We start from the raw sequence: 26290 nt of genomic DNA on the forward strand, positions 1-26290 counted from the left end.
AAAAAAAAAGAAAAGAGATATTGCTTGATATTAATGAACGGATTAACTGTATTTATTATTGTGAACAAAATTATTAAAATTGATATTTTAAGTATGATTGATAATAATCCATAAAATTGAATCATAAAATTGTAAGATTTCAAAGATAATTAAAAATACCATTTAATATATGTAAATATATGTTCAGAATTACATAATTTTATAAAAAATATAATTAATATTACTTAATAACGTAATTATTATAATTTATAACCATATTTTTATGAATTAAATACATATATGTAGCTATTTCAAAATAACTTTATCTATTGATTTTAAAAATAAAAATAATATGAAATTTATAAATATTAAGTATATCATTTATCATCATTCATTCATAATAAAAAATTTAAATATTAATTAATATATAGTATAAATTTTAAAGTTTAATAAGTTTACCATCGAATTTACGAGTTTATAATATTAAATTACGAGTCAACTTTGATTATATAAAAATTCGAGTTTATAAGCAAATTGACTAATTTAAATTTATATAACTCGTACGAGTTAACTCGTAAATTTGACAATAATAACTGTGAATTATATTTGATGACAATAATGAGAATCACCAAATTAATGAACTAAACCCAATATTATTACACATAATAATAATACCAAAAGGTATTTCAAAATACTAAAATTCAACAAAAACCACCTCCTAATTACTCGGGAAAAAACCAAGAACTTTCCCAATTCCAAACCTTAATTCCGACTTACCAAACAAATTTAGTAAATGGATTTTAAAAGGCCATCCTCGTACGTACCACTCAAAAAGGCAATTACTGACCAAATGTACTCCACTGTAGTGTGCACAAATAAGACCAACAAAAATCTTTTGTGACACTAGTGGTGCACATTAATCATGGGTGATTATTGGTTCAATATCTCAAGTAAACCCTCAATCTTGTTCAAGTTATAATATATAATAGTAATGAGTTTTTAATTACTCATTCCCCCACAACTACATAGCTATTTCATTAAGAATTGAATTAGAATTCCTAAAAATAAATTTGTTCTATATGAACTTGAATTTTGTTATATAAATTAAAAAATGTATGATTTAATGAATTAAATTAGAGAAATTATTGAATTTAACTTGAATGATGGATCTCTCCTCAACCTTTAAAATTTGGGTTTGGAAAAAAAAAAAACCATTACATGTTTTATGAAGTTCAAAGATATTCTTATAATTTTTAAGATACAAAGATATCAAATAAGGTTTATTTTATGTACTTTGGTCCAAAAATAGAGGCAGGCGTAATTATTTCTGTTAAATATTTGTTGAAATTCAAGGATATCCTTAAATATAGAGATACCGTATAAAGTTTTTATTTTGTAATGTAATTTGATTTGAAAATAGAAGTAGGTGTAATTATTTTTAATAATAATAATATTAGAAAAAATCCACTTTCGTGTGCGTCACTGTGTCCAGGACTGAGCACAAAAGCTCGAGAACTCGGGACGGTGAAGGCCATTGTGTCTCGCATATCGCTTGGCCAGACCAACACCTAAACGTAGCCGCCAAGGAAGGGGCAATCAACGCATATACACACACGTTTCGGGGTCGAAGGTGATCTGAACTTTGTCACGCTGCCAACCGCGGCCGGAGGCGAAATTGGCACTGAAAAATGTTGCAGAGCAAGTCATTCGTCAGGAAGACGAAGCAAGGCAAAGTAGTCAAGGTCTGCTTCCACTGTTACAAACCCTAACCTTAACCCTAATTACTCCATATTCCTTTCTTGTTGCTCTTCGGGCTTTATTTCATTAGTCGAATTAATGTTAGGGTTAACATTGATTATATGGTTCGCAGGTCGTTAGAGAGCACTATTTGAGGGACGATATCTACTGCGGAGCGCCTATCTGCAAATTCTGCGATTCTAAAGCTGCTCGATTGAGCTCCGACCTCTCCACCATTCTTATTGTTGACACCAATGTTGTTCTTAATCAGGTCCCGTCTCATGTTCTTAACCATTGCCACTATCCTTTTCTCGCATACAGGTTTCGTAGCAATTGGATTTTGGTTTAGTTTTGAATACCTTTGTTTTCAGATTGACTTACTGGAGAATCCGGTAATAGATGACGTCGTCATATTATCGGTGGTGCTGGATGAGGTCAAGAACAAGAATCTCTCTGTTTATAATAGAATAAGAGCCCTATGCAGCAACTCTCTGAGGAAGTTCTTCGTCTTCTCTAATGAATACCACAAGTAGGTCTTTTAGCACACTTTTTTTGTTGTTGGGGGGGAGGGGGGGTGGACTCAATGGCCACTAGGGCAATCACGTTGTCACTTATACTGATAAATAGAAGTGTTTTTTCTGTTATTAAGCCCCTTTTTTGTTTTGTTCTTTTTTTCCATCGAATTTCATGTCTAGTTATCTTGTTGCCTAGCAGGGTTGGTAGTATTGAAACATTAAGTTCTGAACTCCTAATGCTTGGTGCATGATTTCTTTTTTCTTGAAGGGATACATATGTGAAAGCCATGGTTGGTGAAAGTCCAAATGATCGGAATGACAGAGGTTCTTTCTTCACTTTATTGAATTATTTTACCTGTTTGATTGATTACTAATTACTTTGTGAAGCCTAGGTGGTGTTAAGCATCACTGGTAGAGACAGCTCAGGGAATCTAGTCTCTTTTATGACTACTCTTGGATCTCTCTAAAAAATCCTGTTCATGCTGACAAATCACATTGTTGGAGTAGTGTTGCAAGAATCATTTCCTGTACGATGTAATGATATTTATTTTTCTCTATAAATAGAAAATAGGTTACCTGTGGACCCACAAAATTGTTAAATGGATTTCTGAGTTGTTTATTGGTTACACAATATTGCTGCTTTTAACTTGTAATTTACCTACAATTGTTTCTGGTCTCCCAGACTCAGTAGCACTTGGATTGCCTCTAGTAATTGAAATATTTTAGGTTGTAATGCAAATATTTGGAACAAAATGTTGGATATTATACTTTATATATTGAATCTCACCTCCCATGCTAGTGAAAGACATGATACAGCAAAGAATGATTAGCTCACAGAATTTCTTTTATAAAACATCTGAAAAGACTTCTCTCAATCTTAACAGTGTTAGCACATGAAGAGCAATTTTGAGGCAGAAACATACAGGTTTTAATAAGAAATGACTGGAAATGGTCTACTGTATAGATGTACACTTGTATACATTCCTGCAATCAAAGTTTAAGGTGTTTGTTTAGGAGTGTTAGCACTTCAAGAATGTCTTTGAGGCCAAAACATAAACAGGTTGTTAATAAGAAAGGACAGGAAACTGTTTAGTGTATAATGCACACTTGTTTGTGTTCATGCTTGGTCTTGCAATCAAATTTTTGGGTGCTGTCACGGGACTATGATGTAAATAAGGAGATTACTAAGGTAGAAGGGTAGAGGGTACTAGTGTAATATAGAATAGATTGGCAGTTACAACACATGGGTCCAATTCAAATGTAATCCAAATATTGGCGCCAAGGCTTGCTAAATATATACCAACCCTTGCGGACCGGAGAAACATCTTTGGAGAATTCAACCGATTCATTTTCCCTCTTAGCTTCTCTCTCTCTCTCTCTCTCTATATATATATATATATCTTTCTATTTCTTCCTCTCTCTTTCCTTCCTTCTGATCTATCAATTCCCACACAATTCTCACTGAATTGCGAGTGAACTCTCTCTTGTCATAATCATATTATGACAATTTGGTATCAGAGCATCATCTTGGGCGATTAGAGTAGGAGATGGTAGACAGGACCCGGATGAAGCATATGGAATCGTAGCTCCATCAGGTATCGACGACGATAGGGGAGATACAAAGTAGGATGGAGGCGTTGGAGAATTCTTTGGATTGGAGAATTGAAGGAGCAGTGAATGTGTGGCACGAGGAAAATAGAGAGGTTGGAAGAGCAAATGAGGGAGCAGGGTCAGGTCCTCAGGGATAAGATGCAATAGTGTTTTCTGATGCTCACTTGCTAGACTCAAGTATAGATTTCACTTGAGTTTCCCTCGAGAGATAGATCGGAGTTGATTTTACATGGCCCGGGGGGGGGGGGGGGGGTAACCCTCAATCGGAGGGATCAACGGAATTGGAGGTTGAATCGTAGGTGACGGAGGAGAATGTAGGAGTTAGGAGGCAAGGCCACAGAGTTGGATCACATCAGACCGACTTTTCTATGCCTAAGATGGAGATACCTCTTTTTGATGGCTAAAACTTGAGGTGTTGGGCGAGGCGTTGTGCGAGAGTGTTTAGCCTGCACAATGTGGCTGAAACTTAGAAGGTGACACTTGCAACCACTTATCTAAATGATGAGGGAGACGCGTGGTATCAAGGCTGGAATGGGGTGAAGGAAGAGTGCACCCGGGGGGAATTTGTGGAAGGATTATGTGAGCGGTTTGGTGAGAAGGGAATGCTGGATGTGGTTAAAGAGTTCAACAAGTTGAGACAAGGGGGATCGGTGCAAGCCTATCAATAGAGATTCAAAGAGTTGAAGGCCCTTATGTTACTCTCGAATCCTACCCTCACAGAGGGGTACTTCGTGTCTAGCTTTATTAACGGTTTGAACGAAGAGGTCTGTCCCATAGTCAAGATGTTTCAACCCAAGACTGTCCAACAAGCCGTTGAGTGTGCTAGACTTCAGGAGTTGATGGTGGAGGCACTGGTTAAGAAGCAGAAGGGTGTAAATAAAGGGTGGCAGATGGTGCCCTTGCAACCGAATAGCAAAGGATGGGGTAGGAATGGAAGAACCATGGGTTCAAGCAACAAAGGGTTGGCAGCCCTACCAACGCCCCTTCAACCAATTCCAGGAAACTTGGTGGAGTAGAGGCAATTGGCAGGAAACTTCAAATACACAATAGGCCACCAATGTAAAAGGCAGTTGTTATTGCTAGAGGGGACAGAATAAGTGGGAGAAGAAGAGGATGAATACATTTCGGAAGAGGATAGGGAAAAGGAGAAGGTGGAGATCTCCCTACATGCTCTAAGAGGAGTAGTGATCAATGAAATTATTAAGGTGGAGGGAAAGGCAAGAGATAGTCGTTTGATGATTCTTATTGATAGTGGAAGCACTCATAGTTTCTTGGACGAGGGGATAGCAAGAAAATTGAAGTGCAGCCTCACAGGGACTTAGCCCCTATTCGTAACCGTAGCTAACACCCATAAGGTTTTGTGCAAATCCGCTTGTGTTGGGTTTTGTTGGCAGATGTAGGGGGAAGACTTTGAGGCTGACCTACGCCTATTGAAGTTGGGGGGATGTGATATGGTCCTAGGAGTTGATTGGATGAGGGAAGTTAATCCCATTTGTTTTGACTTTAACAAGATGGAGGTGACATTCGAGAAGGGGGGAAGGAGGATGACTTTAACTGGCTACATGGAGACATGAACATGTAAGATGATTTTTGGCAAAATGCTACACAAATTATTCAAGAGCAAGTGGACGCAAGTAGCCCAGCTCTTCTCTGTACATGCCGTGGAAGGGAAGGAGGACACAGAAGGTGAAGGGCATTACATGCTGAATTTGGTGGAAACCAAGCAAGCTCCTTGGGAGGTAACTCAATTAGATTCTCTTAATTTACTCTTAGATGAATTTGGGGACTTGTTTGAGGAACCTAAGTCTCTACCACCCCCAAGACCAATAGACCACACTATCAACCTCAAACCCAATGTTGAGCCAATTAACATCCGCTCATATAGATGCCCCCCCAAAACAAAAGGCTGAAATTGAACGCATGATCAAAGACATGCTAAATACTTCAATTATAAAGCCAAGTACCAGCCCCTATGCCTCTCCCTTGTTATTGGTAAAAAGGAAAGACGGTAGTTGGCGGTTTTGTATTGATTACCTCTAACTCAATTCCCTAACCATAAAGAATAAATTCCCTATACCCATTATTGAAGACCTATTAGATGAATTGCATGGAGCTAAAGTTTTCTCTAAGGTTGATCTCAGATCTGGATATCATCAAATTTGAATGCACCCCAATAATATCCATAAAACTGCCTTTTGAACCCACAATGGGCATTATGAATTCTTGATAATGCTCTTTGGATTGACCAACGCTCCAGCAACTTTTCAAGCCCTTATGAACCAAATATTCGAACCCTACCTACGCCAATTTATTTGGTATTCTTTGACGACATTCTTGTATACAACCCTACCTTTGCCAAACATCTAGAGCACTTAAGGACCACTCTACAAGTCCTCCGATTCAATAAGTTGTATATTAAGAAGTCTAAATGTGCATTTGCACAATCCCAAGTAGAGTATCTCAGCCATGTCATTTCAGGAGCAGGGGTTAGCACAAATCCCCAGAAGGTGGCAACCATGATGGCGTGGCCAAGACCTATCAATGTGAAAGCCCTACGGGGGTTCTTGGGCCTTACAGGTTATTATCGTAGATTTGTCAAAGACTATGGCACTATCAGTAGGCTATTGACAGAGTTGCTGAAGAAGGAGGGGTTTTAATGGAATGAGGGGGTCGATGAAGCTTTTGGGAGGTTGAAGGCTGCCATGTGTGAGGTACCTACATTGAGCTTACTCGATTTTAATCAGCCTTTTGTACTAGAAACCGATGCAAGTGATGGTGGGGTGGGGGCAGTCTTGATGCAAGGAGGAAGGCTTTTATTAGCCAAGCATTGGCCCCTAAGCACTTGGGTCTCAATGTCTATGACAAGGAGCTTTTGGCTATTCTAATAGCAGTAGAAAAGTGGCGACACTACCTTGAAGGAGGGAGGGAGGGAGGGAGGTTCATTATAAGGACAGATCACGAGAGCCTTAAGTTTTTGTTACAATAGAAACTTCATACTCACCTTCAGAAGAAAGACATGTCAAAGTTAATGGGACTTGACTATGTTATTTAGTACCGAAGAGGCCATGAGAACAAAACAACCGATGCTCTATCCCATTGTGTGGAAGTATGGGCCTCAACTGCTATCACTGCCATTACTCCTGATTGGTTCCAGGAAGTAACAACCAGCTACACAAAAGGAGAGTGGATCAAGGAGTTGATGGAGCAAATGATCCTAGACCCAGACAACAAACAAGGCACCTTGAGGAATGGGCTGCTGAGATATAAGGAAAGAATGCTAATTGGTAAGGATGAGGCTCTCAGTCAAAAGGTCTTAGAGGCGTTACCTGACTCCCCCGTAGGTGGCCATTTTGGGATACATATTACTTACATCAAGATTAAACAATTATTCTTCTAACCAGGGTTGAGAAGAGAAGTGGCGGAGTATGTGAAGGGCTGTGACACTTGTAACAGGTGTAAGCATGAAAACATTCACCCCCTAGGGTTGTTGCAACCTCTACCCATTCTTGACCAAGCATGGACCCATATTAGCATGGATTTTGTAGAAGGCTTGCCGAAGTCAAAGGGTAAGGATTGTGTGCTAGTGGTGGTGGATCATCTGACCAAATATGCCCACTTCTTGGGCCTATCCCACCCCTTCATTGCACAGGAGGTGGCAAGGGTTTTCTTAGATCAGGTGGGCGAGTTGCATGGGCTGCCTTAGGTGATTGTTTCAGATAGGGACAAAGTCTTCACAAGCCTCCTTTGGAAAGAGCTAATGAAATCCCTAGGGACACAGCTATACATGTCCTCCTCCTATCACCAAGAGACAGATGGACAGTTCGAAAGGACTAATCAATGCCTCGAGATGTACTTAAGATGTGTGAGCCTATTGCAATCTACCAGGTGGCACAAATGGCTTTCCCTAGCTCAATGGTGGTATAATACCACCCCACACTTCTCTCTAAAAATGACACCATTTGAAGCTGTTACTGTTTTGCCTAATGTAATTGGATGCTGGAATTATGGGAGAAATCAGGAAGAAATAAAAGATGATTTGGCAGCAGTTAGTTAATAGGACATAAATGTAATTAATTGTAATTTCTAAGGGTAGATTTGATTTTTATGAGTTAGTTATTTTTCCTTAGGTAGTTTCGCCTCTCTAGTCTATAAATAGAAGTGGGCGGAGGTCAGTCTTATCATCGAAACAATTGTATCTTTCATTCCTTGTGTTCGGATACAATGAGAGGCGAAGAGAAAGAGCTGTGCATTTATAGTTCTTGTTGTTTTCTGTTAGAGTATTGTATTCGAGAGGCGAGGTGAGGTGAAAGAAGGGTATTCTTGTACTGGTTTCTCATACGTTTCTAGTGGATTGGTTGCTTCTTGGATTACTGGATGTAGTGCCATGAAAATGGCATGAACCAGGGTATATCATGTGTGCTGCAATCTGGTTTGGTTTTCTTTACATTTAATTCTGTTTGTGTTGTTTTCATTTCAGTTTTGAATGTTGTTTGAGTTTGGTAAGGTTCTTGAGTGATTCTTGAGAGATAATAGTTCTCGGTTTTAACAGAAGCACTATATGGATACAAACCTCCTTTCTTACCATTGAGAGGGAGCCATAATCAGGTAGCCACAGTGGACGATTACTTGGTTCAGAGGCAACAAATATTGCAAACCCTAAAGAAGGAGCTAGCCAATGCCTAAAATCGAATGAAGCAATATGCATACAGGAAGAGGAGTGAACGAGTCTTCTTGGTGGGAGATAAGGTGTATCTAAAATTGAGGCAAGCCCAACTGAAGACTATATCCCTCAAGTTAGTTACTAAGTTGAGTCCTAAATACTACGGGCCTTATGAAGTGATAGCCAAGGTGGGGTAGGTGGCCTACGCCTAAATACTACGGGCCTTATGAAGTGATAGCCAAGGTGGGGTAGGTGGCCTACGGACTCCAACTTCCAAGTGGGGTCTCACATACACCCCATGTTCCATGTGTCACTCGTCAAACCCTCCTCGAGCAACACTCCAATTAGTTATATCCTTCCCTCAGCAATACAATCAGCACAACAAGAGACAGAGCCAATAGCTATAGTGGACAGGAGAATCATCTACAAGCATTAGGTACCTATCATTGAGGTGTTAGTCCGCTGGTCCAATCTCCTCCTCGAAAACAAGGCGTGGGAGTACCTCCTTGACCTCTTGAAGCAGTTTCCCAGAGCAACAAGACTTCTGTGACTTACTAGAGGACAAGTAATGTTTCTAGCAAGGGGAATTGTCACGGGACTATAATGTAAATAAGGAGATTACTAAGGTAGAAGGGTAGAGGGTACTAGTGTAATATAGAATAGATTGGCAGTTACAACACATGGGTCCAATTCAAATGTAATCCAAATATTGGCGCTAAGGCTTGATAAATATAAACCAACCCTTGCGGCTGGGAGAAGCATCTTTGGAGAATTCGATTGATTCATTTTCCCTCTCAACTTCTCTCTTTCTCTCTATTTCTTCCTCTCTATCTCTCTCTTTCCTTCTGATCTATCAGTTCCCGCGCAATTCTCACTGAATTGCGAGCAAACTCTCTTGTCAGAATCATATTCTGACAGGTGCTTGCTCAGGATGGTGTTTGTATAACAGGGAAAATTTGGACTTGAAAATGTGATCCATGTTTCCTGTGCCTATAATTATAGACAAGGACATTCTTCCTTAATCTTTGGTAATTCTTGTTTATAATGCAATCACTTGCATCTGTAGATTTTTGTCCCTGAAATTAAAGAAATTTTGCTTCAGCTATTCGGGTGGCAGCTCAGTGGTATCAGAATCATCTTGGTGATGCAACTAGAGTTTTATTAATCACAAATGACAGGGAGAATAAGAGGAAGGCAACTGAAGAGGGCATTATTGCAGAGACAGGTAGATTAACAACCATTATTCACACCCATTATATTTCTTTTTACTGTCTGCTAGTAGTTCATGTTCGTCTCTCTTGGGTATCATAGTCTGCTAGTAGTTTTGTTGTTGCTGAGGGCTTTGGCTGTTTTTCCTCAATTATGAGACTTAAAACTGAGTATTGCTAATTTACTTGTTAAAAAAATTTACAGTCTTGCTGCTATTATTGATATTATTACTACCTGTTCTTTGTGGTATTAATGTAATTGGGCTATCTCATATGGAGAAAGCTGAGTATTGAATTTTCTTTTTGTTTCAGTTGAATCATATGTAAAATCACTTGGCCAACCTGGATTGCTTGATCTGCTTGTTCATCCTTCTTCGGAAGATGTAGGCATGGAGGATGTTGAAGATCCAAGACCTTCAAAGAGGAAAATCATTTATACTGAGGTAATCTTGCTACTAGTGCATGTTGACAACTGATGATGTTCTATGCTGTCCTGGTTATATCACTGTCTTGAATTATGATAATGCTTCTACAGAATTTTCCTGCTCTGTTATACTTTTTCAGCATAAGCCCATGTCAGAGATTACTGCTGGCTTGCATCGTGGGATTTACCATCAAGGAAAACTTCGTGTCAATCGTTTCAATCCATTTGAGGCATATGTAGGAAGTGAGAGTATTGGTGATGAAATAGTTATCTACGGACGCACAAATATGAATAGGGCTTTTGATGGTGATGTAGTGGCAGTTGAGCTCTTGCCTCAAGATCAATGGTGTGAAGAGAAATCTATGTCCATAGCTGATGAAGGTATGTTAGTGCACTTGTCTCATTATTTTGCATAGTTCATGATGTACCTGTGCATCCTGGATCCTCATGTGTTCTTGTATACTATGTACTTTCCTTGATGTACTTATATTTCCTGGGAAGGACTACTCAACCATATGTTTATTTAAGCACCATCATTGGAGATTTTTGTTTGTGGGTAATCTTTCTGAATGTATATGATCTTAAGTGGTTTTAGTTGATAGAATGTTTTATTAGATCTATTTCTACGTTGTTTTTAGTTAAGGAAGTTGCTTAACAGCATTGTGTGCTTCCAATGGCCTATGAAACTACTCATTGGAAAGCTTTTTTTGGTTAAAGAAAAAAAATTATTTTATTTCTTGTTAAGAAGTTAGTTCATCTTGATTGAGACACAGACATATCATGCTGTTTAATATGTCTGAGAATTGTAGAGGATAAAGATGAGGGAAGAGCTCTTGAGGGTTATTTCATTTCACTCAGATGAAAAAAAGAGGGGGGGGGGGGGGGGGGGGCGCTATTGGTTGGAGGTGGATGCTAGGAATGAATTTCTTGCATTGGGAGAGGAAGTCTTCTCGTCTTGGTCTTGTCCCTCTAATACATGCCATTACCTTCAGATGGCCTAGATGGAAAATGTTCCATGATTTATTGATTAGTCTTTAGCTAAAAAGGTGTAAGCCTCTTGCCTTGTTCTGGCCTGGTTATTTAGAACTCGGTGTTATGCGTGGTAATCATTGGAGAAATGGTTGAATTTGTTCTCATGTCATCTGAGGAAAGGAAAAACTAAAACAAAGGACTGATATCTTTTTATTATTCTTTATGATTTTCTACTGCATATAAGTGGAAATGTTTTTTGAAAGGTAGGGGGCGAATATATAATACAAAGGTACCTTAATGGGGTGAACTTTTGTATAGAAACTGTTGATGGAGGGTGTACCCTATATGATAGAATAAGTAGGAAACTAGGAGTTCCAGCTAAAGAATAAGAACCGAAATGAAAATCATCCAAAACTTGTACAACAGGTGGATACATAAAGGGAAATGTTACAATTTTGGTTCTTCGTGTAAGGACAAGAAATTAGTTTTTGGTTCAGTTTCTTTAATTTGCCTCATTCTTGGTGTAGTTGGGTCAGAGACAGGCAATATGGTGTGTGCTTGCAAATTTTAATCTTATCCCATGTATTAGTTATGAACATTCTATCCATGCTCTTTGATATGTGATATCATTTCTTTTGACTATTTCAGAGGATGACAATGAAGAAGATGTTCATCTAGTTCCAAACAGTGCTGATGATGCTCCTAGAGTTACCAATGTTGTAGCACAGGGTTCTGCAAGAGATGCAAAAGCAGTATCTTCTCGTCCATCTGGCCGTGTTGTTGGTATCATAAAACGGAACTGGCACTCGTAAGTTAATATTGATTACCTGGTATATTTATGCTTTCCTCACAAGATTGGAGTCTGCCAAAGCTATTCTTTTGTATGAAGGACTTTCTTCTTATGTTGTGTAAGATGATTAAAAGAAGCTTGGGTACTTGACTAGGCTGTTGATTATTTGCATTGGTCTTTTCTTGATCTTAACTTCCCTTAACTAACATGGATGATGAGACATACCATGAAAGCCCTTTATATTTGCCTTTATGAGGATATTACCTTCTTGATAATGGGGCTGTCTGTTAAAAATCTCTTTTATCCAGGTAATGGTAATGGATTTTTCTCTATGTATTAGGTTTTATTGTTTGTGCCTGGGACTTTTATATGCATGCTTTAATAGCTATTAGTATTACTCATTCTTGCTCTTGAGGTTGTCCGAGGAAGTAAGTTTTTGCAGGGGGACCTGCTATATTGCTTATAGGTGATTGGTTATGTATACCAAAGAAATAATTGGCTGCCAAATCAACTAATTCCTGCAGAATAGGAATTTCAATAGTTGTTTCTTTATTTTTCTTTTTGGGTCTTTTCAAAATTTTCCTGTCTCTCTGGCAATGTTCTAAAAATCAGTGTTCTAAAAGGCGCTAGGCGCTAGTCGGGCGCCAGGCTGGGGCCTAGAAAATTTTGATTTTTTTTTAATCGAAGAAACTTGCAATAGAAACCTATATATATAACCAATAATCACACTTAATATTCAAAATAACAATAACATATCATGCCATAACTGCAAAATAACTACAAAATAACTACAAAATAATCAAATTAAAACAATAAAACAGCAAAATAACTTTTTTTTTATAGTACAATGAAAACAAAAATTATTTTTTGCAAAATAACCAATAACCTCATATAATTTTTTGTTTTCAATCTTCCTCATCATGTAAAAACACATATATTATATATAATTAATAATAATTGAAACTAAATATATATCTAATATATAAATAGAACAGCAAAATAAAATAAAAAATGAAAAACAGAAATAATGTAACGGAGAGAAATAGAAACCAATAACCAGAGACTCAGAGAGAGAGAGAAAGAGGTTACGAAGGAGATGGAGCTCACTGGCGGCGGAGATGGAGCTTAATGGTGAGGACGCGGCGGCGACAACGACGTTTAGGCAGCGAGGAGGATGCGAATGGCATAGAGGCGGTGTTGATGAAGCTTGACGGCGATGATGGAGCTAGAGGCAGCGATGGCGGTGAGTACCGGCGAGCCGACGACGTTGAGACGGCAGCGTTGAGGCAGCGGCGGCCTTGGGGTGAGGGGGAGAGGCTGAGAGACAAGATTAAGAAATTGGGAGGCCCAAGCGGTGCGGGCCACCTAGGCGCCGCCGCGGCTGATTAATCTGGTTGGCGCCTAGGAGGCTTGACTAGGGCATACTCGGGGCGACCAGTGGCCACCTAGCGCCTATGTGGCCGCCTAGAGTGATTTTTAGAACATTGCTAAAAATTGCTCTAGGTGGCCGCCTAGGCGCTAGGCTGCCACTTGCGGCCCTGAGTATGCCCTAGTCGGGCCTCCTAGGTGTTGACTCGATTAATCGGCCTCAGCGGCTAGCATTGCCTGGGCCACCCAATTTTTTGCTTTATATATCAGCCGATTTTAGGGTATTATATTTCGTAATCTCGTCTCTCAACCTCTCCCCCTCTCACCCCAAGGCCGCTGCCGCCTCAACGCCGTTAGCTCACGGGTACTCATCGCCATCGTTGCCTCCAGCTCCATCATCGCCGTCAAGCTTCACCGCCCCTATGCCATTCGCGTCCTCCTTGTTGCCTAAATGTTGTCACCGCTGCCGCGTCCTCGCCGTCAAGCTCCATCTCCGCTGCCAGCGAGCTCCATCTCCTTCATAACTTCTCTCTCTCTCTATGTTTTTGGTTATTGGTTTCTCTTTCTCTCCGTTATATTGTTTCTGTTTTTTATTTTTATTTTATTTTATTTTTCTGTTCTATTTATATATTAGATATATATTTAGTTTTAATTATTATTAATTGTATATAATATATGTGTTCTTACATGATGAAGAAGATTGAAAACAAAAAATTATATGAGGTCATTGGTTATTTTGCAGAAAATAATTTCTGTTTTCATTATATTATAAAACAAAAGTTATTTTGCTGTTTTATTGTTTTAATTTGATTATTTTGTAGTTATTTTGTAGTTATTTTGCAGTTATGGCATGATATGTTATTGTTATTTTGAATATTAAGTGAGGTTATTGGTTATATATATATAGGTTTCTATTGCAAGTTTCTTCAATTAAAAAAAAATCAAATTTTTCTAGGCTCCACCTAGGCTCCCTAGGCGCTAGGCCTCAGTTTGGCGCCCGACTAGCGCCTAGCGCCTGACTAGCGCCTTTTAGAACACTGCTCTCTGGAATGTTTGCTCCAGTTCTTGGGGGATAATGAATACAATAAAAAACATTGAATTCATAAGTCTTCATGGACTAATGCTAAATTCTCTACAAAACAACTGTTTTTTGTTGCCACCATCCTCAGGGTAACATTAAACTATTGTATTGGGTTCCTAGGCTGGATAATGATTTAGAATGATGTTAATGTACTACTGTTTTCTTTTTCTTTCTTTCTTTTACATTTATCTGTAAAAGAAAATAATGTTAACGTACTAATTTTTTTTACATTTATCTGTAAAAATAATGCTTTTCTCTTTGTGGTTCATCCTCTGAATATCAACTTTGGACATAACTTTTTATTATCTTTGCCTACCATATTTTGGGTATTGCATCAATTTTCAGGTTGGTGGTCTTTGTTGCTATTTCGATGGTAAAAGTAGGTGTCTTTATCTTTCATCATTGTTATTGGTTGTCTAAGGTGTATGGTTTGAGTGTCAGTGACATTCCTTGACTTCTTGTACCATAAATGTAGTAGTTCAATTTTGTTAATTATCATGCAGATATTGTGGATCTTTGGAGCCAATGCCTATGCCTGCAGGCACTGGTGGTGTTGCTCATGCTTTATTTGTCTCCAAAGATCGTAGAATCCCAAAGATTCGGATACAAACCCGACAACTTGGAAATCTTCTAGATAAAAGAATTATTGTTGCTGTTGATTCCTGGGATTGTTTATCTCGATATCCTTCTGGTCACTATGTGAGAACAATAGGAGAAATAGGTGACAGGGATACTGAAAGTGAGGTATGATGTGATGTGATTTTATTTTCTTTCATTATCTCTTCTGTTAAGTGGGTCAATGCCAAGATGATTTGTTTCCCTCTAGAACATGTATTTTGCCTGCTCTCTATGACTATAATCTACAATAGATGTATCCATTTAAGATTATGTTGTAATCAAATGTTTGTGCTGCAGGTAGTGTTGATAGAAAATGACATAGATGCCAGGCCATTTTCTTCTCAAGTTTTGGCATGCTTGCCGCCATTACCTTGGTCTGTATCTTCTGCTGATTTGGCAAATTCCATCAGGCAAGATTTACGTCATTTGTGTGTCTTTAGTGTTGATCCTCCAGGTATGAAACCTATGGATGTATCTGACCTTTTATTTTGTCTCCACCCCCTTCTTTCCAAATAATTGTGTTTTTGTTTCTGCAGGGTGCAAGGATATTGATGATGCATTGCACTGTACAGCTCTTCCAGATGGAAATTTTGAAGTGGGAGTTCGTATCTTTTGACCTTTGGGTTCAACTTATAGGCTTTCTCATTTATGCTTTGCTTTGACATGAAAAAGCACTAGAATTGTGCTTTATGCTTTAATGGTGCTTAAGCTCACTTAAGTGCACTTTTAACAATACTGATTGTGATCAGATCATCCAGAAAATCATGACCATCATTATCAGCTTTGAACAACAACAATAATAATGAACTTTGCAATACGATCAACAGGAGCCGTTGACCCATCATCAAATCCATGAGAGCAAGTGTCCAAACACCATATGAACCATTTAATTAAAGCCATCATCAACCCTACCAAAGACCATTGAAGACCATCAAGGTGACAAGGGAAACCCTTGGGGCCATCAACACCTCTCTCCGCAACTGCTGACATCCACAATTGAAGACTTGGCTCCCATAATCCTTGCAAAGTCAAAATCATTGAAGATGGAAACTTGTAGAATAGACCCACCAGAGAATTAGAAGTCCTTGCACACCACCATTAGAAGCCCTTGCTTTCAACAGCGAAGTCAACTGAAACCATCTGAGCTAGTAGAGTCGTCACCTCCCTTGTTGAAGTCAAAGGCCTCAGTTGACACCACCACTAGTTTTCTTCAGTGCCATCACCTCCGTGAAAGAGCCATTGTCAATGTTGACGAGCCCCAGCTGACCCGCCCACTTAAGTCAGAGGTGTCTTCTTAATCCTTTCTTGATAATCCTCCCCAGAACAAGCACAAACCCATTCTAGATTCTATCCTCCCTATTTGTGATCAACCCAATCTTCTACCCATGACCCATTTGTGCAACCGACCCAGATTTTATCAGCCCTTTATGGATTACTTGTGTAATACCTCAATTCTCATTTGAGGATAAAATAAGAGCGGAGGAGGACTGATAGTTGACCATAAGTTGACTGTGGAGCTTGTCTATCTGAAGAAGTGCATTATTGAAGCCAACAGTTGATTTGAGAGTCTTAAAGAAATCAACATTGACTCTCATAATGCCTTGCAATAGGCCAACATTCTTAGGAACTGCTGAATTGGTGCAAATCAAGCCAGTGGGAAACAACAATGATCTTCAAAGGCTTGCTTTCTACAGGAAGAGCTTTGTTGAAAATTGCTGAATTTATGATCCAACCTCCTTCCCTCATTTGAGCAAACCATTTGGTACCTTAACTCATCCCTGTAACCAACTCAATCCATTACCTCTCCAAAAATAAATAAATAAATAAAAAATAAAATAAAATAAGAAGTTCCTTCACGAATTTCTCCAGCCTGCAATTGACTGAAATAAAAAAAGTGAACAATGACAAAATAAGTAAGGAATGGTGAACCTCTTGATGAGGGTATGCCTCCTTTCAAAAGGGTATTGTGGCTATTGTTGCTTCAAGATGCTAGTCCCTTTTCAAATATCTGAATAGACAGCCTATGCTTCCATAGTTTTGAAGGAAGAATCCAAGGAGCCCTAGATAAGATGAGAACAAAGGAACAAGCTAGTAGGAGGAAACAAATAGCAATAACTTTTGTTTGGTACATGGTCATGGGCAAATTTTAATTGATTAGATTTTCTTTGATTATGGCTCTTAAAACTCGACAGAATTGAATCTTTACCAAAAGTGAAGTGGAGATGGTTCTTAAAGGTAAAAGATGTACTATCCATCTCACTATTAGGAATGTGGCCTAAACGGCATGGTTGTGTGCTGCCAATATTACTACACCCCCCACCCCATTCCCTACTTGTCTATCTTACTATGATTTTCTTCTTACCTTTGGGAAATATGCATATGCTATGCAATCTTCACATTCTTATATCCTAGTAAGTTTCCAGTAGTCTTCTTGACTACTAACCTTCCTATTCCCTACTCGTCTATCTTACTGTGATTTTCTCTTTACCTTTGGGAAATATGTATATATACCATGCAATCTTCACATTCTTATATCCTAGTAAGTTTCCAATAGTCTTTTTGACTGTTTTTGCATGAATAGTTTAACTAAAAGATTCTGTTTGGTGTTTTTGTCTTACTGCTTGCCTTCTTTAGTGCAAACATACTAATTCCTTTTTCGTTATTGATGTTAAGTGGTTCTTTATTAGTCTGTTTAGACTTCACTACCCTGCTGTTAAATATATTGATACATTCTGTTGCCATCTTATGCAATTTCCCAATGACTTTAGATTCTTAGTTGAGGGCTAATGTAGGTCTTAGTTCAGTTCTTTTGCTACCATATTGACCTTTCAGACTCACCCGATTAGCTGTCTGACTTATGTTTGCTAGTTTGATTAATGGCGAAAATATCCCAAGAGGGGGGGTGAATAGGGATATCTATAAATTTTAAGTTTTAATAACACTATATAGAGGAAGAAAGGGAGGGTTTTGAAATACACGATATATGTTTCGAAACTAAACTTTCTGTTTGATAGATTTCGAAATAAAGAATCAATGTTTCGAAATAAAAGTCTCTGTTAGGGCAGGTTTCGAAATGTGGATGCAATGTTTCGAAATAAGGCTTTCTGATTTTGGATATTTCGAAATCTTAAGCTTGTAATTCAAAAACTCAATTTTACCAAAGTAATGACTTTCTTGAAAAACAATAGGTGACAATGTTTATGATCAATTTTACTAGCTTGCTTTGGTTAAAAAATCTTTTTAACTTTTAACAAAATACCTAAAAATGATTGAGCAATGGACAATAAAGAAAATAGAAATGAGGACACGAGAATTTTAGAGTGGTTCGGTACCAAGTCCTAGTCCACTACCTTCAAGTCTCCCTACTTGAAGGATTTTCAATCCCAAACACTATCAATCAAGATAAACAAGGGTTTTACCAATGTTCACCCTAAAACCTTTACATACAATGAGTTTTTAAGGCTAAACTCAAACCTTACAACAATTGATAAAAATAATGGATTTAAATTTTACAGTCCAAACAATTTATAACAATAACTCTTTACCAATGGCTGTATCAACCTCTTACCAAACCTTTAGACAAGGAGAGCCTAGGAGTAAATACACCACTTGAATTTACTTGCTCTTCCTTTTCACATTCAATGCACAAGATTGATTGAAGAATATAGCTTGATGCTTCAATAAATGTTTTTGTTCTTGTCTGTCTTATCTCTATCTTCAAACACCTGCTATTTATATCAAGACATAAAATTTTGGCCGTTTCTAGCCATTAGAGACAAGTTTTCACGAAGTTTAAAGACATGTTTCGAAACACAACATATGAGATTTCGAGACATCCCAATTTGCACTAAAGTTTCGAAACATGTACCCTATGTTTTGAAATCTCTGACCCTACAGCTGGTCCTACAGATTGTGATAACATTTAATGCAAAGCAAAAACTCTTAACTACCAAGATTTGTAATGACTACCTTTTTAAATTTGAAATAACTTTCACAAGAATGGTTTTAATAGCTCGAAAAGCTTTTAGATGCAAAAAGAAAAATTTTCATAAAAATGTATTTCAAATTTTCTTTAATCTACCATTAGAAACGACAGAAGTTTCGAAACATGCGATGCAAGTTTCAAAACATGAATACTTAGACAAAATCATTTGAACCAAAAGCTCATTTCAAAAACATATGCATTTCAAAACATAGCATAAAAACATGTTTTACAGAGGTTTCAAAACATACTTACCAAGTTTCGAAACATTACTAACAGAAACATATATTTTGAAATATGAGCAACAATGTTTTGAAACATTATGCACAAACTTTAGAATTTTCAAAATTTTGAATATTTGAGCCAAAACCATACATGCATGTTTCGAAACCTAGAATGGTTGATTCGAAATATGAATTTAACACTGAAATTTTAGGCTCTAATTTGGTTTTTCATCAAACACTTTTTTCTCATAGATCAAAAAATATGTCACAACAATGTTGATCATAATTCATTAAATTCTCTAAAGGTTTTTTTTCACACACATATATATATTTAAATTGGAGATGGAGGTCATTTTATTTTTTGTTAAACCTTAATGACATTCAATCAGATATTGCTGATGTTACAAATTTTGTGCACCCGGGAACACCCCTAGATGATGAGGCTGCACAAAGGGGCACATCAGTGTACCTTGTTGAGCGACGGATTGATATGCTTCCTAAACCTCTTACGGAAGGTAGCAATTTCTCTTCAATCAACTTGGCTGAATTTGTTTTTCATATCTTTCCATATGAATAACTGGTTTAGTTTTTAGCTACTTTTCTAGTTGATTTTATAATTTCTTAATCATCAAAGAAATTTTGAATAGCTCACTCAATAGTTTTGTATTGCAGATATTTGTTCTCTTCGATCTGATGTGGAGAGACTAGCATTTTCTGTTATTTGGGTAATTACCTGCTTTTTATGTATTCAGTTTTCTATTTTTGCTAGTAAGTTGCCACTTGAAGAACACTGCTTTTATGCAGGATACTCTGTTATTAATTGGATGTCTTATTATTGATCTAATATCAACTGACACCACGTTATTTATGTTTACTTGCATAGGCATTCCTATTTTTAATTGCGTACACCAGTTCTTTATTCTATTTTTCTGGTTTTTTGCTTTACCTGTTCTTTTTCTATTTAACCATATAATGTTGTTTGCAATGCATCTTATTCCTCAATTTAAACTAGTGCCACTCTTAACACATTTTTAGTTTGTGGTTCAAATTGTTCAATTGAACATGATGAGCTGAGATGGAAAAGAAAGTGAGGATTCTTTTTATTTTTTTTTTGGCACTAAGCAAGGGTAAACTTTAGTGATTATAAACACAACATGCTGTCTTCTAACCTAGGGGTTAGCACACTGGTCATTAACATTTGGGGAAGCTTCTGTTAGGAGCCATTTAAGGTAGCATCATTAACTCCCACGCCTTTAAACAAATGGATCATATGGTGGGCAACGACCAAAACAACCGGATGACACATGGCTCAAACCTGGGACCTTGAGTCCCACTGAGCTACCACCTTACATGTCTACAGCTTAGACATGTAAAATGGGTCGTGCCAAATCTTACACATGATTAGGCAATGCAATTTTTTTCTAACCAATAATATACCTCAAATTATTATTATTGTTGTCTCAAAATGTTGACAAAGGAAAAGTTATAAAGTACATTTAAACTTATAATGTACAAATTTACATATAATACACGAAAACAATAAATATGCTGAATAATACTGGTGGCACATTCTTTTAGCTAGTACTTAATCAAGAACCCATGATGTTACAAATACTGGTGGCACATTCTTTTTTGTTGTTATTTTTTAACTTTATGTTTGCTTGGAATAAGATTTAACCCTAAACTATAGGTGTGCGCTTTATTTATCTAGTTATGTGCTTACCCAGTTATGTGCTTTATTTAGGGAGTTCGTTATTTTTATGCATATCTTGGTGGTCTTTTGCTCAGTGGCTATTGAACTTGAGTTTTTAGATCTTTTTATTGACATGATTTCAATTTCAGGAAATGACACCTGAAGCTGAAATTATTTCCACAAGATACACAAAAAGTGTCATCAAGTCATGTGCTGCATTGTCTTATGTTGAAGCACAAGCAAGGATGGATGATAGGTGCTGTATCTAATTCTCTTTCTATCTGTCATTCTTTTGGAAAAGCATTTGTGACCTACATACATTATTTTTGGGTGAGTTGATGATGAGTGGGTAAATGGGACATCGGGAAGTAATGGTTGCTGCTGGTTTTGTTAAAAGTGTACTTAAGCACAAAAAAGGCTCAAATTGCAGTTCTAGTGCCTTTTCTTGTCAAAGCAAAGCTCAAATTATAAATTGCAGCTTAAGTGCTAAAAACACGCTTATTTATTTTTCAAAGGTGTATGTGAGCTGTATTGAACCTATGCCTTACAAAATGACCCAAAACGAACTGCTGCTGAAGGAAGGGCATCATGCAACTAAATATAATGCTGGCTGTTATAATTGGGAGCACTGTCGGTCTTCTATTTTACCCAATAAACCAAGAAAGACTTCACTCAAACACTCTTTTAACTCACCGATTAACATGCTACAAAACAGTAAATGAAAGAATTGACAAAAGAAGAGATAGAACAGTCAAACCACAAAGGAAACACCGAGAGTTTATCCTGGTTCAGACCGGTTTTCACCAGCCCTACATCCAGCCTTCAGAGAGAGCAATCCACTATGAATCTTGATGAAGAACAGTACAAACAATCCCTGTCACACACCCCTCAACTCTCAATGAATCCCTCAAGAACTCTCACTGCCGATTACAAAGAAATCTAACACTTTTCTCTAGCAGTTCAGCACTCAAGTCTCAATGAGATCGATCAGTTTCAGTACCCAATCTATTGCCTATCGCCTCTTATTTATAGAAATAAGAGGCGTTAAATACCCGGGGGGGGGGGGGGGGGGGGGAAATAACCGAAGCAATACCCTAACTACCCCTCACGGAAAATACACGCAAATTATCTTTATAATTCCTAATTTGCCACTGCCGGGTATTCACTGATATGCCCGAGATCCTCTACTCAATGCAAAACTTTGAATAACACAATCTTGAGTAAGGTGTATTGTGGACATTTGATCCTTTTTTATTTGGTTTCCTGCCCAATTCTATTGGTTTAGAGTAACTTTGGGCCTTTCCATTATGCTTAATTTATCTGTGGTATTTATGTATTTATTTTTGCCTTCAAGCTTCCAGTGTACCAGTTTCCATATTGATGACTTCTATGTATTTCTCTTCTGTAGTCGCTTGATGGATCCATTAACTACAGATTTAAGAAATATGAATGCTTTAGCAAAGGTATGCATTTTAGGTCTGTACTTGCTATATATTATTAAGAGTAGTGGTTAAATGTCAATGGACTGTGTTTTGCAGGTAATGAGGCAGAGACGGATTGATAGAGGGGCCCTGACTCTTGCCTCGGCTGAAGTGAAATTTCAAATTGACACTGAAACTCATGACCCTCTTGATATTGGTATGTAGACTTTTTGAATGAAGCAACTTGGAATTATATACGTAGCTTCACAGTAGCAGACATATAATTCATTTGATGCAAATGGATATATTATGAGTTATTGTTCTAGTTTGTCTCCATCATCAGCATGCATTATATATGTGAATTCCCCCAGGACTCCTTGCAAGGCAGAAAAAACAACCATTTCTTAAGGGCCCAAGGGAAAAGTAACTACTACATAAAACTGGGGTCTAGTTTTGTAATATCCAATTATCAAAATTCAATTTTTGTTAGCAGTTCTACTTCCTAGTGAAGTTAAACATCAAATTTGCATTAAAGTGCTCAAGTTGGGAATGTTTTTGACTTGCATGCCAATGAACTATTACTTGTATGAAGTATGCCTTATGAAAAGATTGCACCTTTGGCTGAATAAATATGCCATTATCTGATGCATGCAGCCATTAAGTGGTGTATCTATTCCTCTCTGGCTTCTCTGTTTTCTTTTTTTCTTTGCTTTTTCATTATTCTTTTGCTTCTTTCATTCTGTATTGATATTAATGCCTAATGCATAATCTGCAAATGCAGGAATGTATCAAATTCGAGAAGCAAACCAGATGGTTGAGGAGTTTATGCTTGCTGCTAATGTTTCAGTTGCAGAAAAAATCCTGAAACATTTCCCACCGTGTTCATTGCTTAGGTATTTAAATCATTTTTTTTTTTTTTGGTATCATCTAGCTGTGTCTCCTAGGATCTGCCATATACATTGTTTTTTCTGGTCTAGATGTTTGTTACCAGATCTAGAAAGTGAGTGACTTGGATTACAACGGTTCAACACCCCCCCCCCCCCCTCCCTCCCAACCACCAGCACTTGGCTAAAAAAGGAGTGACTATAATTAAGATATGTGTCATAGTGATACTGGATTAGAAAAACTGCTTCTTCTTCAGTTTTTGATCTCAGAAATTTGCACTATTTTGCTCAGGCTTAAGAAATTACAAATATTTATAGAGAAAATATTATGTGCGCAACTGCCCATCTCATGATGATGATGCATGATGTGCACTCCCACTACTTGGGATCTATTAAAATAGGGGAATTCTATAAAATATTGTCGCCAATAAAAGAAAAATGAACTATGAACTACAAGTTAGTAATTTATTGCTGAGAAGCAAATCTTTCTACCAGTATCTGGAGCCAGTGTACTAGCAGTGAGTATGGTTTTTATATTCTTCATTTTATCATACTGCTATGAATATCAAATGGTTGGACTTCAATTACAATGTATAATCTCAATAATGTTTGACCTCTTTTCAACTTGGGTCTTAAACTCTTTTTCACCTCCTTTGGCCATTGATTCTGTTTAGGCGCCATCCCAGTCCAACCAAAGAGATGCTTGAACCTTTGATACGTACAGCTGCTGCTGTTGGTCTCAATTTGGATGTGTCGACATCCAAAGCATTGGCAGATTCACTTGATCATGCCGTGGTGAGTTTCTGTTTTTTCTTTTTTTTGGTAATAGATCCACCTGCACTTCAAATATCCATTTACAATTTGTTTCAGTAGTTCTTTGCTTCTTGTTTTCATTTCATTTTTATTTTTGTTAGGTCTGACTATTCTTTATTTCTGTTAGCTGTAAAGAAGAATTCTGCAGTGTAGTTTGTTTAATTGCAAGCTGCTAGTCTGTCTTTTTTGCACACATATATAGAAAGCTCATTTTTTTATTTCATATTTCTCTGTTTCATATATGTCTTCAGTCCTGTTAAATCTGCCGAACATTTTGCTTAAAAAAATTGTTTCAGGGTGATGATCCGTACTTCAATAAGCTGATTCGTATCCTGGCTACACGTTGCATGACACAGGTAATAATACATATCAACCTTAATTCAAGTTGTGTTTCAGAGAAACCTCGTATAATTCTCATCATGTCATTGATTTGTGCACTCTTCAAAATTCAGGCTGTTTACTTCTGTAGCGGAGATCTTAGTCCTCCAGAGTTTTATCATTATGGTCTTGCAACCCCTCTCTATACACACTTTACCTCTCCTATTAGGAGATATGCAGGTCAGTTTTGGTTTGTGATTACCTTTGAATATTATAGATCAGAAAGAAAAGCTCTTTTTTTTTTTATTTAAAAAATGATAACCTTTTAACTGCAAAATCTCTTTCCATGGCAGATGTTGTTGTACACCGATTGCTTGCTGCATCTTTGGGCATATACAAACTTCCTGGCATATTTCAAGATAGACCCCAACTTACTAGTGTTTCAGACAGTAAGAATTAATTCTAAGTTCTATTGCTTAAACGGGTCCATGCTATGGAAGACACATGTTCAATTGAGGATACAAGCTTCCATGCTATACATATGTCATAAGGATTTGTGCATTGGCATATTCATGTACATGGTATATAAAATGACCATCCATCTGAACTTTGAAGTTGTGAGGTCACTTTCTGTTGTCATACAGAGCAGATAATTTTTTGTCCATCTGTACATTCTATATCCCTTACAGAGCTCATGAGATGATATTCTAAGATGTTTTTGCCTTCCATTCAACACCATGTTGGTAGTTTGCATAAACGTTTGCCCTTGCCCTGGTTTAAACACTCTTTTTGAAGTGAAAATGATGGAACTAGAAACTAGTTTCCAAAAATGATTTTCCGGCATTGGAGGACTTGATGATCTAACTGTGCTTTGTATTTACTGTTTGTAAAACATATGGTGGCCTCTTTTTTATTTTTATTTTTCCAGGAATCGTACCTACTCTAGTGATGGTATTTTCTTTGTTTAGTAAGATTTTTATTTGGGCATGTGTAATTATACTCTTAACAGATCCAAATTGTGGATTTCCGTTGTGAAACGTATATCACTGTGCAGATTGCTTTGCTAGCTGCCACATCACATTGATTATTTGAAATGTAAGAAACCTTACTTATTGTTGGTCTGCTTCAGATTTAAATTATCGGCATCGGAATGCTCAGATGGCAAGCCGGGCCTCAGTGGAGCTTCATACTCTCATCTATTTCAAGAAACGGTATGATGATCATATTTGTAAACAGCTTTTCATTTTTACGCTCTGTTCTTGCACTTGCTTGTGTGTCCGGCTTCCTTTCGTAATAATTTTCTACGCTCTTGCAGGCCCACAGACACGGAGGCAAGAATAGTAAAAATAAGGTCAAATGGCTTCATTGTTTTTGTGCCCAAGTATGCTCGCCCTGTTATCCACTTTCTAGTGCTAATTCTCGTTTATTGAAAGAGATGTTTCTTCGCTCTAACCAATGATTTTCTTCGCCAACTAATCCTTTGTGCAGGTATGGTATTGAAGGGCCTGTCTACTTGACGTCAAGAGGAGGAAAGGGAAGTGGAGAATGGGTGGTAGACGAGCAGGAACAGAAGGTCAAGAAGAATGATGGTAGCATTTCGTATGGTGTTCTTCAGACAGTTAGGATCCATATGGAGGTTGTTGAGCCTCAACCCAACCGGCCAAAGCTCCAACTCACCCTCATCTAAAAGTTAGTTTAACTTGTTCTTTGGAATTCACAGTATATGTAATTTAGACCAAACCAATACACAAACAAATTTTATGCGATCTCACTTTCTATGTTACATGGAGAGTAATAGCCGAGGACTTGGGTGTTACCATAGGGTGGAATTTTATTTTTTTTTTTAAATTTCTGAGTTGAAATTTCTCTTTTTATCGACATTTTTTTATTTAGATCATATGCTTGCTTCAACAATCCAGGTTCTAAGCCACCATGCATGCCATATGACGAGCAAGCTATTTGTTTGTATGCCTTCAGTTCTTTTTCATTAAG

At 37.5% G+C, this 26290-nt stretch overlaps 1 protein-coding gene across 1 annotated transcript; it reads left to right on the forward strand.

Moving 5' to 3' along the window:
- Positions 1–1467: 1467 nt before the first annotated feature.
- LOC127803778 (exosome complex exonuclease RRP44 homolog A) lies at positions 1468–26127 on the forward strand. Its single transcript, XM_052340254.1, has 24 exons — positions 1468–1721; positions 1850–1987; positions 2088–2245; positions 2500–2555; positions 9605–9727; positions 10023–10153; positions 10275–10515; positions 11755–11914; positions 14849–15089; positions 15261–15417; positions 15500–15568; positions 19559–19684; positions 19842–19894; positions 21012–21118; positions 22271–22325; positions 22401–22500; positions 23065–23176; positions 23842–23962; positions 24277–24336; positions 24433–24538; positions 24652–24747; positions 25428–25509; positions 25614–25679; positions 25787–26127. The coding sequence occupies exons 1-24, from the start codon at positions 1668–1670 to the stop codon at positions 25983–25985; spliced, it is 2811 nt and encodes a 936-aa protein (XP_052196214.1). The 5' UTR covers positions 1468–1667; the 3' UTR covers positions 25986–26127.
- The last annotated feature ends 163 nt before the right edge of the window (positions 26128–26290 follow it).

The sequence above is a fragment of the Diospyros lotus genome, chromosome 6, assembly GCF_014633365.1.
Source record: "Diospyros lotus cultivar Yz01 chromosome 6, ASM1463336v1, whole genome shotgun sequence".
Lineage (NCBI taxonomy): Eukaryota > Viridiplantae > Streptophyta > Magnoliopsida > Ericales > Ebenaceae > Diospyros > Diospyros lotus.

Coding starts and splice junctions, on each gene's coding strand:
- LOC127803778 (XM_052340254.1), top strand. CDS start 1,668: ATGTTGCAGAGCAAGTCATTCGTCAGGAAGACGAAGCAAGGCAAAGTA. Junction 1,722..1,849: donor AGCAAGGCAAAGTAGTCAAG/GTCTGCTTCCAC, acceptor TATGGTTCGCAG/GTCGTTAGAGAGCACTATTT. Junction 9,728..10,022: donor GGGCATTATTGCAGAGACAG/GTAGATTAACAA, acceptor TTTTTGTTTCAG/TTGAATCATATGTAAAATCA.